Consider the following 16,913-nt stretch of genomic DNA (forward strand, 5'->3'; position numbering starts at 1 on the left):
ATGTTATTTTGTTTTTTAAACATTCTCATCATTCTTTATTGTTGCAGTTATCAACTTTATAAACCATCACCTGAAATTTTAAGAAGTGAGTTTACTAGACACATATCAGTAAACACTCAAATACTCAGTAACACAGCAATATTCTACTATCATACCAACTTTACAGTTATTTAATAGGCATTATTACCTAACATCATTAAGGATATAAAAATACTGATTTAGGTCTTGTGAATAAAAATATATATTTATATTCTTTTGGCCCATATTATACCTTTCAGAGTACTGCACATAACAGATCAAGGCATGTATTTCTCTCTTGATCTGCCTGCTATTTATATGACTACACACACACACACACAGACTCTTTAGAATCTCAGGTGGCCTTAGCAGTGGTTCTCAACCTGTGGGTCATGACCCCATAGTGGTCCATATCAGATATCAGATAGTTACATTACAGTTCAAAACAGTGGAAAAATTATAGTTATGAAGTAGCAATGAAATTACTCTGTAGTTGGGGGTGACCACGACCTGATGTTATTTTGCTACCTAGACCCTTTCTCAAACAACAATAAAGAAATGTAGGGCCTGCGAGGTGACTTGGTGAGTCACGGCACTTGCTGCCAAGCCTGAGGACCTGAGACCTGCCTCCCACAAGCTGTCCTCTGATCTCTACACATAGGACACGGGACACATACTCACGCCTATATTTACAATAAATAAATGTAAAAAAAAATGTACAGGGATTAATAACAAATTACCTTCTTACAAATAGATTTACCTAAAATATGGAGAGTCTTCTCTTTGTTTGCTCTGCTGGTTGGGGAGAATTGTGTGGTCACTTAAGTTGTTAGTGTGAAGAAAGGAACTGGTGTCTTTCAGCCTCAGTTAAGACCGGGTGAGGTTAGTGAACTGCCCCAACCCACCTGTTTCCTGTTAGCTGCGGAGTTGGGTGAAGCTTACATTTGGGGAGTTTGGGGACACTAAGCTTGAGGTGAGTAGTGGCAGCTGAGTAATATTGGCATCTGAGACACCATTTCTTAACTGAGACAGTCATTACTGTTTGTTGTAGAATACGAGTTTAGCAATGCTCTGTAACATGGCTTTCTTCTTGTTTTCCCTGCCTTTTACCCATTAGCTGGTAATACTTTGGTCCAGCAAGGTGGACAGCCACTCATTCTGACCCAGAATCCAGCACCAGGCCTGGGAACAATGGTTACTCAACCAGTATTGAGACCTGTCCAGGTCATGCAGAATGCCAACCATGTGACTAACTCCCCTGTGGCCTCACAACCTATATTCATCACTACCCAGGTGAGTAGGACTTTGAATTCTGGGACTTGTAAAGGAAATAAAGACTGTGGCCTCCAGAGGCTCTGTCATCACCGTTAGAAATGGTTCTGAGTCTTGTCTGTGGGACTGAGGCTCTCTTTACTTCTCCTCCTTGTGGAATGCCCAGTGTAGCACCTTTCCTGCATATTTCCTGTCCATACACCTTAGAAGTCTGTTGAGTTGATTAAAGTTTGGACAGAAATCACTGGGAAAGTTAGAATTAGAAAGCCTTAACATGCTGCCAGTCAGTGGTGGTGCATTCCTTTAATCCCGGCACTCTGGAGGCAGAGGCAGGCAGTTCTGTGAGTTCAAGGCCAGCCTGGTCTACAAAGCGAGTTCCAGGACAGCCAAAGCTGTTACACAGAGAAACCCTGTCTTGAAAAAATAAAAAGAAAAGAAAAAAGGGGGGCGGGGGAAGGCCTTCACAAAGGACTGGAGAGATGGCTTACCAGTCAAGAGCATTTGTTGCTCTTGCAGAGGACCCAGGTTCAATTCCCAGCACCCACATGTCAGCTCCTAACTGTTAGAGAACTTCACTTCCAGAGGGCCTGCTGCCTTCTTCTGACCTCAGTAGATCCCTAGCACCCCGTGGTGGACATACATCCATGCTAGCAAAACAGCTCCTACACATCACATAGTCTTCATCTTTTAAGCTCTCACACTCGCTTTGAAAGTGTTCCTTTTGCCTGAGCTGCTTCTCCCCTAGGGAAATGCGCTGACTTTGAAGATACATGTATGAAGTAAGTGGTCTTTGAAGAAGGAAGGCTTGCTCTACAGGGTAGTGATTGCAAGTTTTGAAAGCCCAAATCTGAGTGGAATTTAAAGGCACGTGCTTCTCTCTGCTTAAGGCTTCCTAATTTCTATAACCTCTTAATTTACCAGAGGTTTGTGACCTTGAAAGTAGTAGGCATTGGGAGCAGCATATAAAACAAGGATTGTTTATATCTTAGAACCTAGATTAAATACTGTTAGTGATTTTGGTTTTTCTCTTCAAAGTACCAGTCTGCGGATACATAGTTTTGTTGTTTTTTTGTTACTAATAGTTTGCTAAACAGGCTGGGTGTGTTGGTGCATACCTGTAAACCTAGCTCTTAGGAGAATGAAGCAGAATTGTCATAAATTCAAGGCTAGCCTGAGCTACACAGCAAGTTTGAGGCTAACTTGGGCTACTTAAACCCTGTCTCAAAATAAAACAAAGGTGTTTGCAAACACAGTTAGGAGTTTGGAGGCAGCCTAAGCTACCTAGCAAGACCCATCTCAAAAAGCAAAAATAAAAACAAAAAAACACTTCACAAAAATCTAGCATGAGAGAATTTCCTAAATTTTCAATTTCAGTCATTTGAAAGCTGTAACTCTAGAACGAGAACTATTAGGTACGAATAGGGGGCTATCATTCATACTGCAGTCAGTATCGGGGTAGTTGCTTTCAGTGTTAAAGGTCATTTTGCTTTTTAATACAGGGATTTCCTGTAAGGAATGTTCGGCCTGTACAAAATGCAATGAACCAGGTTGGGATTGTGCTGAACGTACAGCAGGGACAGACAGTTAGGCCAATTACGCTGGTCCCAGGTAAGGAGATGTTTATCCATGGAATAACCTGGCATCCAGGTATTTGGGGGTTCTTTTTGTTGTTGTCTCAAAATAGTCTAGATCATTTGAAAGCATCTTTAAAGAAAAATTTAAAATATGATCTCAACAATTTAAGCCCACTGGGTGGTGGTGGTGGTGGTGGTGCACACTTTAATCTCAGCAGAGGCAGGCGGATCTCAGTGAGTTCGAGGCCAGCCTGGTCTACAGAGTGAGTTTCAGGACAGCCAAGGCTGTTGCACAGAGAAACCTTGTCTTGAAAAAAGTTTCTAGCCTTTGGCCAGGGTAGTAAATTTATTTTTATATTTAGCTTTTCACAACCCTTTATGAGTTAAAATAAGGCTTTATCTAGTATTATCAATAGCTGCTGATTAAGTTTATTATCCTGAAAGAATATTGTTAATGCAAAGTCACAAATTTCTTACTCCATATACATGTACTCATTTATGTGGTAGGATTATAAATTGAATTTTACTTTAATTTGAAAGCATAGGTTTGGATATGCAGCCAAGCATGATGGCACACTCCTAGAATCCAATATTCAGGAGGTTGAAGCAGGAGGATTACTATGAATTCAAGGCCAGTCTTGTCTCAAGAAACAAACAAACCAAGGCAGGGTTGGGTTGGGGGGTTTTAGACGTAAGTTAAGTAAATGATAATATCCTTTGAGGATAAAACTACCAATGACCATATAATGGAATATTAAAGAATCCTGGGGCTGGGGGTATAACCAAGGGTAGTGCATTCTTAGCATTGCTCGAGGCTTTGGGTTCAAATTCTAGTACCAAAAAGAATCTTATGATTTTCCCCCAAGTCATATTTCTTATGTGTCAGGTTTTCTACCGTTCAGGTCAAAAAGAGAATAACTTATGTAATCATATAGACAGAAACCTCAGGACCAGTAGGTGGTGGCTCAGGGCTAAAAGGACTGGCAAACCTGAGAACCTGTTCACTCCCTAGAAGCCACATGGTGGAAGGAAAGAGCTGGTTCCCACAAGGTGTGCTCTGACCCCACGTGCACAGCATGGTATGCACGCCACCCACACATTTGTGTACATACACAAATCAAGTATAAAAATAAGAAGGAGCCTCTGTAATTTACCTTTCTAAAGAATTTTTGGTCTTTTGATCTCAGAGCCCACAGGGCTTTTTAGACTATAAGTCTGATCAGATTTCTCTATAACATTCAAGGTGTTCCATAAATATTTCTCAGTGGAATTGTCTACAATTGTTCTAGAAAAACATTCCCCTTTGGGACATTCTAGAAGAGAAGTTCCCTGTCCTATTTGAGTATATAGAAGAAGATGGAAAATTCTTTTAGAATCTGAAAAGGGATTTGAAGGACTAAGTTTTGCCTTTGGCCTATATCTATCCGTTCTTTCTCTTGCTCTAATACAGAGGTCAAGCTAGTATTCTTGAGGTAAAAAAGGTTAGTGTGGAAGATGTCTGCAGAGGAGTTGATGGGAACTATCTTCTAAATACTGCTTTAAGCTCCTTAGGATAAATCCTTTTGTCCTGTGGACAGCTTCTGCTTTCTTAGCTGTTAAGATCAACACTATTCCTGGTAACCTCTGATGGTCGCTCAGTCAGTTTAGGGAAATAACTTCTTCCTGTTCTTGTATTTCTAGGAAAGGCAAGAAAATATGTTATAGGTGAGCTCACTGATGAAGGTTTGGGACTTTCTTTGTCTCTCTTTTAAAAGCCCCAGGTACACAGTTTGTTAAGCCGGCAGTTGGTGTCCCACAAGTGTTCTCTCAGATGACCCCCGTGAGGCCAGGCTCCACAGTGCCTGTGCGGCCCACCACCAACACCTTCACCACCGTCATCCCAGCTACTCTGACCATCCGAAGCACTGTCCCACAGTCCCAGGCCCAGCAGACCAAGTCCACTCCCAGCACCTCCACCGCTCCCACTGCCACCCAGCCAGCCTCCCTGGGGCAGCTGGCTGTACAGCCTCTGGGCCAGTCCAGCCAGACCTCAAATCCCAAACTAGGTGAGACCGGGCTGAGGCGATGGTGGGACAGCATGGGGCAGCGGGGGGAGGGGGCAGACGGTTCCACTTGGCCAACGTAGCTCCCTCCTTCCCCTCTCCACCCGCAGTGAGCATTGCCAGCTTTGTCACTGTGAAGCGGCCTGGGGTTACAGGTGAAAATAGCAACGAAGTGGCCAAACTGGTGAACACTCTTAACACTGTCCCGTCCCTGGGCCAGAGTCCTGGGCCATTGGTGGTGTCCAACAGCAGTTCTGCTCAAAGAGCCGGTGGACCCGAATCTTCAATGAAAGGTAATGTGAGAAACCGAACCTCCAGTCAGTCATTCAGAAAACACTGATAAAGTGTTTATTGCATTGAAACTATTCTGAAGTGGAGAAATAAATAGGATGTAGGTGCTTTGATTTGGTCTTACAGAAATGCTAATGTAAGAAGGTACCAGTTGTGAAAATTTAACTTGCAGCCACTTTGGGGATTGATAAATGAAGTGGATGGGTTGATCAAAAAATGTCTTTGTGGAAAAGGTGGATTTTCGGGGGGGGGGGGGTTCTTTTTTTTAAGATTTATTTATTTTATCTATGTGGGGGGTTTGTCTTCATGTACATCTACACCCTAGAAGAGGACATTGAATTTCACAGGACTACAGTTATAGACAGTTGTGAGTCACCATGTGGTTGCTGGGAATTGAACTGAGGATCGATCTCTGGAAGACCAGCCAGTGTTCCTAACCACTGAGCCATCTCTCCAACTCCTCTGGGGTGAATTTTTAAAGTTGAGATGGTTGTAGAGAGGTTTTCAGAAAGATAGAGATTTTGAATGTGAGGGTTTTCTGTGATCCAGAGCAGGGACTGGTAACTTTCTGTGAGTATTCCTAGGCTTTATGTACAGCATGTGCTTACATACACTGGTGCCATTGTGTAGAAGCAGCTACCAATACTAGACAAATGGATGAGAGCTGGGCTGTCTTCCACTAAAGTTATTAGTGGGATCTGAGTTTGGAATTTTGTATGCTTTTCATGTGCCCCAGATTTTTCTTTTGCTTTTATTTCAACTATTTAATAAAGTTGAAGCCTTTTAAATGCATTGAAAAAAAAAAAACCTAGATAGTTTAAAAAAATTGAAATTAGCCGGGCGGTGGTGGCGCACGCCTTTAATCCCAGCACTTGGGAGGCAGAGGCAGGCGGATCTTTGTGAGTTCAAGGCCAGCCTGGCCTACAGAGCAAGATCCAGGAAAGGCACAAAGCTACACAGAGAAACCCTGTCTAGAAAAACAATTGAAATTCTTACTTTCTATGCAATGTAAAAATGAACTCAAAACCAGGTATGGTGGCTCACGCCTTTAATCCCAATGCTTGGGAGGCAGAGGCAGGCGGATCTCTGTGAGTTTGAGGCCAGCCTGGTCTACAGAGAGAGTTCCAAGACAGCCAGGGCTATGTAGTGAGAAGTCTCAACAATAACAAAATAAAAACCTCAAGGTAAATCAAAGACCTAAGCAAACACAGATGCTGTGAAACTCTGGACATGAAGTTGTACATGTCAGTACTCAGCACTCAGGAGATTGAGGAAGGAGGCTTTCTCTGAGTTTGAGGCCAGCTTGGGTTACACAGTGAGACTCTGTCTCCAGAATCAAAAACAAACAAGAAAGCTGGGGGCGGGGTCAAGGAGACGACTCAGCAGTGAAGTGCTGGCTGTGAACATGAGGACCAGAGCTGGGATTCCAGCGCCCAAGTAAAATCGAGCCTGGTGGCACATACCTGTGCCTGTCGGTCTAGCTGGAAGGGTGTGGTGATGGCCTGGTTCAGTTGAAGACCTTGTCTTTAAAATAGTTTGGAGAGGTAGTGGGAGAGGTCTGAAGTTCTGACCTCTACAAGTGAGCGCATCCACACATACATAATACATACATGTATAAACCATATAGAAAAAGGAAAAAGTTGACACAGTTATACATGCCTATAAACAGACCCAGCTACTTATGAGACCAAAAAAAGGATTGCTTTGTACCTGGTATAATCAAGGCGCTAGGCAATGTTAAGATCCTGTCTAAAAATAAATAACCAAATACAGTGGCTCAGGCCTGTGATCTAGCACTCAGGAGGTTGATACATGAAGATTGTTGTACCACATGGGAGGTTCTGCCATAAAACAACTGACCAAAACCAAAAACTCCTAGGAAAAAAGCATGGGGTGGTGGCGGGGCAGCTTGATAATATTAGATTTAACAACCATATCTCGGATGCCAAAAGCACAGGCAAGAATAAAAATTGCTCGATTTGAAATTTTAAACTTAGATGCACTAGAGAACATTCGCAGCACAGTGAAAAGGGAACCTATAGGATGGGGAAAATGCATTGTGCTGAGAGATTACTAATACGTAAATAATTCCTGCACTCTGCAACAATACCAAACCCAACCAGTTGAAGGGGAGGTGAAGCAGGCTGGTGAGATGGCTCAGCAGGTAAAGCTGCCGCCACCAAGCCTGATGGCGTCCTGAGCTCTGTCCCGGGAGCTACATGATGGAGAGAGTGAGCCATCAGGTAGTCTTGGCCTCTGCATACCTGCTGTGGCATGTGTGCAGATACACAAAGTACATGTAATAAAAAATGTGTTTTTGTTGTTGTTCCTGTTATGGTGGCCCATGCTTTTAGTTCCAGCACTTGGGATGCAGAGGCAGGCAGATCTCTGAGTTTGAAGCCAGCTTGGTCTACATAAACAGTAAGTTCCAGAACAGCCAGGGCTTCATAGAGAGAGACCTTGTCTGAAAAAGCAAAAAAAATAAAATAAAATATTTTTTTAACTATTATTTTTTCTTTTTAATGAGGCAAAGAGGGCTTGTGGAGAAGTAGCAGTGATAGGATGCTTCCCCAGTGTGTATGAGGCCCCGGATTCCATCCCTTCGGGAGTTGGGGAAAGAGACATATCTCCACAATCATGAAACGTCTGATCAACAGAAGATAGCCAGCAGTATCCATTTAGGGAAACATAAAAATCATGGTGAGGCCAGGGACGGTGGCACACACCTTTAATCCCAGCACTTAGGAGGCAGAGGCAGGCGGATCTCTGTGAGTTTGAGGACAGCCAGGGCTACACAGAGAAACCCTGTCTCGAAAAACCAAACAGAACAAATCATGGTGAAATGTCATCTGTACCCATTAGGATAGTAACTCAAAAAGCAAACAAACAACACAACTAAACCAACCAAACTAGAAAGTTAGCCCCAGCTCGGAAAGACAGACCCTGTTTGTTCTCTGTGGACCCCGGTTCTGTTTTCTCTGTGTGTACTTACGTAGGCATAAGTGCTCAGAGGCCAGGAATCTAGAAGGGGTAAATGGTGGGGAGAGAGGGGAGTAGGGATGAGTAGAGCACATGGGACAGGATGGGCAGAATCAGCCAAGACAAAGTGTACGTGAAAATGCCATAAGGAGCTCACTGTGTGTGCTAATTGAAAAAGATGTGTGTAACTGAGAAGAAGATCCCTTCAGAGAGGGTTTAAGATTATGAGAAAATACCACTTTGATCCTGCCAAGTGATTTTGCTTTTCCTTCTGCCTGTGGACTGAAGTTGAGTAATTCATTGTCAACCATAATCAAAGGAAACCGTTCTTGGTTTTTTGTTGTTGCTGTTTGTTTCTGTAATGTTATTTATTTTTTGTGTATGGACGGTTTGCCTTCTTGTATGTATGTGCACCACATGCATGCCTGGTGCCCAGAGAAACCAGAAGAGGCTGTCAGATGGTTGTGAGCCACTGTGTGAGTGCTAAAGACACCAGGGTTCCCTGGCAGAGCAGCCAGTGCTCTTAATAACTGCGCCATCTCTCCACCCCGGTAATTGTTATCAAAAGAAACAAAGTGGTGCAGACACGAGCAGATGGCGGCTCAGCGTGCAAAGATTCTTACCACCGAGCCTGACAACCTGAGTGTGATCTCTGCCACCCACACTGAAGGACAGAACTGGCTTCTGTAGGTTCTCTGACCACACATGTTCACACACACAGAATAAATTCAACATTTAGGTGAGGATGTAGAGAAAGTGGAATCCTCATGGACTGTTGGCAGGGATATAGCACTGGACAGATACTATGAAAAATAGTATGGTGTTTCTCCAAAGAAAAATTTTAATTACCATATGCTTTAGGAGTTCTGTTTTTGAGCATGTATTGAAAAGAATTGAAAGCAAGGACTAGAACAGGAAGTTGTACACCTGTGCTCATGGCAGCATCATTCACAATAGGCGAAAGGTGAGAACCGCCTAAAGTAGCATCAAAGCATAAATAGATAAACAAAATGTGTCCTGTTTGCACAAAGCTATGTTATTTAGGTTTGAAAAGGAAGTCATTTTTTTTTCTTTTCAAAAGTGCTTTTTGTTTTAAGATTCTGTTTCAATTACATTTCTTCCTTCCCTTTCCTCCCTCCAAACCCTCCCATATATCCCATCCCACTCTTCTACAAATTTATGGCCTCTTTTTCATCAGCTGTTATTGCATGCATATATATTTGTATATACATGCATATTCCTAAATATAACCTTTGAGTCCATATGATGTTACTTGTATGTGTAGGAAGTCATTTTGACATGGTACAGCATGAAGAACTTTAAGGGAATTTTAGGCCATGTGAAATACTGTCAAAGTTGGAGCCAGCAGGGTTACATAAGGAGACCCTGGTACAGAAAGGCCAGGAGTAGTACACATCCATTATCCTAGACCCTGGGATGTGGAGGCAGGAGGGTCAGGAACTCAGAGACAGCCTCCACTATAGCATGCTTTTAAGGCTGGTATGGACCACAAGAGGCACTGTTCCAGGCAAAACTGTCCCCCAAAATAGTTTGAGTTCTATAAGAGTTCTGGAGGCTGGAGATAAGGCTCAGTGGTTAAGAGCACTGGTGCTCATTCAGAGGACCTGGGTTCAATTCCCAGCACATGGCAGCTCACAACTGTCTATAACACCAGTTCCAGGGGATGCAATGCCCTCATAGAGACATGAATGCAGACAAAACACCAGTGCACATAAGTAAATTTATTTTAAAGTTGTGGAAATTATACAACTTAAAGCTAGTTACAATGCTGAGTATGTATGAATGTATATCAAAGTGTCACAACTCATTACTCTTGTTTTCTTTGAAAACAGTCTCCTTATGTAGGCCAAATGGAACTAGATATATAGACCTAACTGGCCTGGAACTTGGGGTTCTTCTGCCTCCACCTCCCAAGTGCTGGATTATAGGTGTACATCACCATGCGCAGCTCCATCCCAGTTTTAAAAAAGGAAAATGTCTGTCAGGCATATGGCACATTCTGTTATTCCAGCACATGGGGGTGGAGGCAGGTTAATCGTGAGTTCAAGGTTAACCTGAATGACCCAAAGATTCTGTCTGAAAACAAGCCCAAAAAAACCATAAATGGGAGAGAAAAAAAGAACTTCACCTAATTAGAGGTGGTGGTAAAAAGGCATTCCTAGCTCATGAGTCAAAATAGAAACTGACTGCTGGCTGAAATGGTCTCTGGGTTTCAGTTTGCCAGCCCTGGCCTAGAGTTTGAACAGTTAAAAAAATGTGTCTCTCATGCTTGCTCCTTACTCTTGGCTTTCTCCTCAGGGACTGTGTAGTCTTGCCCCAGTATGCTGTATTAATCTTTATCAATTCTTCTTTATTCTTCCAGTGACCTCTTCCATCCCAGTGTTTGACCTCCAGGACGGTGGACGGAAAATATGTCCACGGTGTAATGCTCAGTTCCGTGTTACTGAAGCTTTGAGAGGTCATATGTGTGTAAGTGACACCACCCATGATAAGGGTCCAGCTTCAGTGGCCACTTCTACCTCCTCTGATACTGGGATCATGAAAAGCAGATGCTTAAACTGGCTTGGAAACTTTTGAAAGCTGTTTTTTCTTTGGTATAGTGTAGAAAAGGTTTTATGTGAACCAAAAAAATGATAGACTACATTTAAAGACTGCCAATAGGTGATGGAACACTTCCTGTCTTAGCATGGTTGATTTGATCTCCCAGGACAGCAAGTTTGTCACGTAAGACCCCAGACAATGGTCATGTCCTCAGCTCAGTTTTAACTCTGTCCCTGGCCCCTGCTTCATGTAGAGTCTTGTTACTTTCTGGTGTCAGTCCAGATGAAGGCTGGGACTTCCTTCTCTAGAGAGCTCAGAGTCAGGTGGTGCTAGCACAAGCTCTAGACAGGTGCGGGGGGGGGGGGGGGGGGGGGGGGGGGGGGGGGGGGGGGGGGGGGCAGGTTCGAGGCTGTGTGGACACACAGAAGGTGAACCCTGGGACCACTGAGCCCCGCTCAGCTGTGCTGACGATGCCTGCAGGCCCAGCTGTGCAGAGACCCCAGTGTCCACAAATGTGTCCCTTACCGTAGCCGACGTGAACAAACCATTCCCAGGACTGTTGGTGACATTATGTATTTAGCTCATCCTAGTCTCAGGTAAGTGGGATGATGGTGTCCTCTCTTTTACAGTACTGCTGCCCTGAAATGGTTGAGTACCAGAAGAAAGGCAAGTCCCACGATGCAGAGCCCAGTGTTCCCTTGGCGGCAAAGCCCTCCTCCCCTGAGAAGACAGCTCCTGTTGCTTCCACACCCTCCTCCACACCTATTCCTGCTCTCTCACCACCTACCAAAGTACCAGAGCCAAATGAGAATGCTGGAGATGGCATCCAGACCAAACTTATTATGCTAGTTGATGACTTTTACTATGGACGGGATGGGGGCAAGGTAGCCCAACTCACAAGCTTTCCTAAGGTGGCCACGTCTTTCCGATGCCCTCATTGTACCAAAAGGCTGAAAAACAACATTCGGTAAGCATGAAACAGCCTTGGAGGTTACCCTGCATAAAAAAAGACAAGTCATCTTACATTGTTCAGTTTTTCTTTTTGGAAACATTAACTGTGATGCTGTCTTGTTAGAATTTATAGTGTGCAATACTGTTGAATTAATTTTATTTTAGTAATAAAGGATACCTTTGAGCTTGAGTAAGGAAGACCAGTCTCTTTGCACAGAACCTACTTTTAGTTTTAAGAACCTGTTTGTTACCTGGGGACTGGAGAGATGACTCAGCAGTTAGGAGCACTGGCTGCTCTTCCAGAGGACCTGGGTTCAATTCCCAGTAATCATATGTCTGTAACTCCAAGATCTGACATACATGCACGTAAAACACCAATTACATAAAATAAAAATAACTATTAAAATAAAAACAAAAAACACGTTATCTGGAGCTAGAGAAAGGTTAAAAATGTGTTCTGCTCTTGCAGAGGACCTGTGTTCAAGTCCCAGCACTCAACCTCAGGTGGCTCATGATTATCTGTAACTCCAGCTCCAGGGGATCTCATGCCTCTGGCCTCCTTAATCACTTGTACCAATGAGTACGTGCCCGCATACTTAGACATACATACATACACAGAATTTGGAAAGAACATCTTTCCAGGCTCAGGAAATGACCATCCTAAATAGAGGAAGTTGGAGGAGGGGAGCAAATAATGTTAGCTTATAATTCTGTCATTCTATCTCAAAGACTTGTTTGTTGTTTCTGTGCTTTCTCTTTGTGCTGTGCTACAGGTTCATGAACCACATGAAACACCACGTGGAACTTGACCAGCAGAACGGGGAGGTGGACGGGCATACTATCTGCCAGCACTGTTACCGCCAGTTCTCCACCCCCTTCCAGCTTCAGTGCCACTTGGAAAACGTTCATAGTCCCTACGAGTCCACTAGTAAGTGTGGAAACTCACACTCCCGCAGAGGGGTGGGAGCTGCCTTTCCTTCACCTGCTGAATAGCACTAGCGAAGAGCTCATATGCAGAATATGGTGTTGGAGGAAGTACTTGCCCCTCTTTTCTTTCAAGCCTGATTTTAAAGTGCTTTGCTATAAATGAGTGAAATGGGTGAAATAGGTGGCGAGCTAGAATGTTGCAGTCCTGATTTACAAAACAGGAAGACCAAACAAGCATTAACTCAGAGTAATGAAGTCACTTGCTTAAAACATACATTTCTAGCTAGAGGTGGTGGCGGCGCACACCTTTAATCCCAGCAGATCTCTGTGAGTTGGAGACCAGCCTGGTCTACAGAGTTCCAGGACAGCCAAGGCTACACAGAGAAACCCTGTCTCGAAAAAAAGCATATATTTCTATTGAATGGACATTTTAAGATGTGAGCCCAGCATTCAAAACTCTCTCTCTCTCTCTCTCTCTCTCTCTCTCTCTATATATATATATATATATATATATATATATATATATATATATATATATATATATAAAATGTTGTTTTTAAAGACAGAGTTTCTCTGTATAGCCCTGGCTGTCTTGGAACTCACTCAGTAGACCAGGCTGACTTTGAACTCCGAGATCTGCCTGCCTCTGCCTCCCAAGTGCTGGGATTGAAAGTGTGTACTGCCACCACCCAGCTTCAGGATTTTAATTTTAAGAGTGCATGCATGCGTGTGTGCATGTATGTGTGTATGTATGTATGCATGTATGTATGTGTGTATACACACGCTCCTGGGCAGGGCCTTACAGAAGCCAAAGGCATCAGATTTCCCTGGAGCTAGAGTTAGAGATGATTGTGAGCTGCCCATTGTGGATGCTGGGAACCGAGCTCCAATTCTCTACTGAAGCAGTACACACTTAAACCACTGAGCGTTTCTTACTTCCTGTTCAGATTATTTCTGGTATCTTTTAAAGAACTGACGATTTTGTTGAAAATGCAAAAATTATGTTAAGTATAGGAGCTTAGATAATTACAGTGTGTGAGAATAAGAGTATTATATGTTAGGTTTACGGGCTCATGCTATAATAGCAGCACTTAGAAGGAGAGGTAGGAAGATGACTGAGTTCAGAGCAAACCTAGACTACATAAGACCCTATCTAAACAACAAGATCCTATTACAAACCTGCCTGACCTGATAGCAGTGATGGGTAACATAATTCTGAGAGGGGGAAGATCTTGTGGTCAGGTTTCACAAATAGTGGTGGTTAAACTTTCAGAGTTTTAAATATAGAAAGGACTTAGAAAAAAAAAGATTCAAGGGGTGGACCATTGTTTGATACTTAAAACTTTATAAAAATACTTAAAATTCTATAAAATACTTACAACTCTTAAAAGTCTATAATTTCCATATTTGCAGAAACCTGAAAAGCCAGTGAACAAAGAAAAACACAAATATGTCCCCTTTTCTAGCCATACTTTTTTTTTTTTTTTTTTTTTTTTTTTTGTGGGTTTTTTTGTTTTTGTTTTTTTTTCCGAGACAGGGTTTCTCTGTGTAGCTTTGTGCCTTTCCTGGATCTCACTCCGTATACTAGGCTGGCCTCGAACTCACAGAGATTCGCCTGGCTCTGCCTCCCGAGTGCTGGGGTTAAAGGCGTGCGCCACCACCGCCTGGCATTTTTTGGTTTTTCAGGACAGGGTTTCTCTGTGTTGTTTTGGTGCCTGTCCTGGATCTCACTCTGTAGACCAGGCTGGTCTTGAACTCACAGAGATCCGCCTGGCTCTGCCTCCCAAGTGCTGCAATTAAAGGTGGGTGCCACCACCGCCCGGCTAGCCATACTTTGTAATTCAAAACATGAAGTAATTAAAAATTTTATAAAAAATTTGTAATTATATTCTTAGAATGAAGCTTGACAAATTGACTAATTTCAGAATATAATTATCTTTAATCTGTTAATATGGAAAGAGAAATGACATTTATGACAAGGTAAGCGAGTCTGTCCAGCCAATTGTGGTGACACACACCATTAATACCTGACTTGGGAGGCAGAGGCAGAATAGTCTATGAGTTCCGGGCCATGCAGGACTGTGTAATGAGACCCTGTCAGCCTTTTCAGAACAAATTCTTCCTGGTACTTCCTGGACAGTCAGTAGATATTTATGAATTATTTATAAATGAGAATCTTGTCCTTAGGCATAAGCATATGTAGTATTTTCAAAGAACTCATTCAGCAGTGTAGGATGCACACTGTAGATGTGTGGAATCACGAACAGTAAGTAGTAAGTCATAATGCTTTCTCCTAGGTTCCTGTCTATCATAATAGAGGTGACAGTCCTAGGTTACAACAGTGGGTATTGAGTTAGAAAGAGAAGTAAGAGATAGGAAATGGTAAACAGAGAATGTGACTTTAAGTTAGAAGTCAAGAGAAAACGTCCAATTTAAAATGCAAATAGTTCACAGTCTAGAATAGAGCTTTGTTTATTAAAAAGACTGAGTTAGAGACATAGGGACATGAGTTGTCAATAGCAACACACATGTTAGAGCAGAACCATTTTACAGATGTGTTGGTGATTGCACGTGGAGATGCAGTCAGGAGAATTGTAAGGGCTATGATCTTCCATCCAGGTGCATGTCTAGATGATTTTTCTTCTTACAGCCAAGTGCAAGATCTGTGAGTGGGCGTTTGAAAGCGAGCCTCTGTTTCTCCAGCATATGAAGGACACTCATAAGCCTGGAGAGATGCCTTATGTTTGTCAGGTACTGCCTTTTCCTCCAGAGCGTTTAAGGCATTTTGTTTTTAAACCGATTGTGAAGAAGTCCACTAAAAGTCCCCACTGTACCCATTCCGTGTAGGTACTCTGAAGACATACGGGAAGAGACTAACACAGTTCCCGTAGTTAGGACTTCCCGGAAGATAACAGGGAAGAGGGGCCTCCTGTGCATACTGAGAGAGAGTGTGTCTCCCAAGCTTCCGCTCTTAAGATAGAGAGTGCTTTATTCCTTAGAAAATCTGGGTTGTTGGCAGACTCTGCTGTCCATTACTGTTCTTATGGATCTCCCCCATGTAGATCTCCGTCACAAAACCAGAACAGTAATACCCTATGCATTTAACCCCCACCCCCCCATGGTCGTTGTTACCTCTTTATGGCTCGTTACTCACTCTTACCCTTATTTTCCTTCTTGCATGATCAGGTGTGTCAGTACCGCTCCTCCCTCTACTCTGAGGTCGATGTCCATTTTCGGATGATCCATGAAGATACTCGGCACTTGCTCTGCCCGTATTGCCTGAAAGTCTTCAAAAATGGCAATGCGTTCCAGCAGCACTACATGAGGCACCAGGTATCGGGCACCGAGCAGTCCTGTATTCGCGTTTGCATTTTTGGATTCTAGGGTCAGGGCTGAGATAGATTAATTAATAATCAATGTTGATAGAGAAGATAGTACTGTGAGCAAACATCATTCAGTTCCTGTCACTTGCCACACACTAGGTTAGATGTTAAGAGATTTAGTGCTAAAGGAACAATACATGAAAGCATTATGAGGGCTGTGTTAACAGGGCAAGAGACAGAGAAGCATCTACCTATTCTGGGAGCTGAGGGGATATCCAGGAAGAAGTGGTATTTAAGGTCTGAAGGATGAATAATGGTGTAGAATAAAGTGGAACAGAGAAGTAATGGACCTGAGGCACAGGGTCAGCCTGGGCAGTGTAAGGAAGTGAGAGGCCATCAGAGTAGATTGTAGGATGCAAGGCAGGCAGTGCTGGAGCTAGGTGGGGACTAGTTGTGGGTGCTCTCCTCGGCTGGGAAAGGAGTTCAAGCCCTGGCTGATAGGTTCTACTTGTTTTATTCAAGATTTTACCCCGGCTGACTTAAGTAAACTGAGGAAGTTCAGAGTGGAGGAAAGACCAGCCAAGGCTTTGGAATCCTTTAGGGAGGAGATGACAGTGGCTGCGGGCTTGGGAAGTGAGGAAGGAGCAGGGTTAGGAGTGTTGCTAAGATAGCACGGTCTTTGGGATTTAGAGATGGTAAGTGAGGTAGCGGGAGAGAAACCATGGTTCCTAGCACACGTGCTGCCCTGTCTTCGGCGTTGTAGCCGTCCATGCTGCTGTCAGGCTGAGGCCCTGTAGCCTGGGCTGCACAGAAAAAGCTGTGTCAAAGATGTTAAATGGCACCTAGTCTTCATCGACAGTCGGGTGCAGCAGGACTGTTTCCCGAGAAGTACTGGAGAAAGCAAATGTTGAGAGAATATTGAGATTTAGGTATTTTGGCTTAGCACCGTCTGTTGACATTACAGTATAACTGGT

The 16,913-nt window shown here is 43.3% G+C and overlaps 1 protein-coding gene across 6 annotated transcripts in view; it reads left to right on the forward strand.

Moving 5' to 3' along the window:
• The window catches only part of Pogz (pogo transposable element derived with ZNF domain), a 66,034-nt gene that overhangs the window by 42,042 nt on the left and 7,079 nt on the right, over positions 1 to 16,913 (forward strand). For 4 of the 6 annotated variants that reach the window (XR_013052212.1, XM_076574520.1, XM_076574522.1 and 1 more), the window contains 9 exons: positions 1,136 to 1,311; positions 2,790 to 2,898; positions 4,619 to 4,909; positions 4,990 to 5,199; positions 10,560 to 10,666; positions 11,368 to 11,705; positions 12,463 to 12,617; positions 15,267 to 15,367; positions 15,803 to 15,949. Coding sequence is in view for 5 of the 6 variants with exons in the window: in XM_076574520.1 (XP_076430635.1) it covers positions 1,136 to 1,311; positions 2,790 to 2,898; positions 4,619 to 4,909; positions 4,990 to 5,199; positions 10,560 to 10,666; positions 11,368 to 11,705; positions 12,463 to 12,617; positions 15,267 to 15,367; positions 15,803 to 15,949 (1,634 nt within the window). In the remaining variant the exon portion in view is untranslated. The remainder of the gene's footprint in view (positions 1 to 1,135; positions 1,312 to 2,789; positions 2,899 to 4,618; positions 4,910 to 4,989; positions 5,200 to 10,559; positions 10,667 to 11,367; positions 11,706 to 12,462; positions 12,618 to 15,266; positions 15,368 to 15,802; positions 15,950 to 16,913) is intronic. The other 2 variants (XM_015988320.3, XM_076574523.1) reach the window with 1 other exon arrangement.

Source organism: Peromyscus maniculatus, chromosome 6, assembly GCF_049852395.1.
Source record: "Peromyscus maniculatus bairdii isolate BWxNUB_F1_BW_parent chromosome 6, HU_Pman_BW_mat_3.1, whole genome shotgun sequence".
NCBI lineage: Eukaryota > Metazoa > Chordata > Mammalia > Rodentia > Cricetidae > Peromyscus > Peromyscus maniculatus.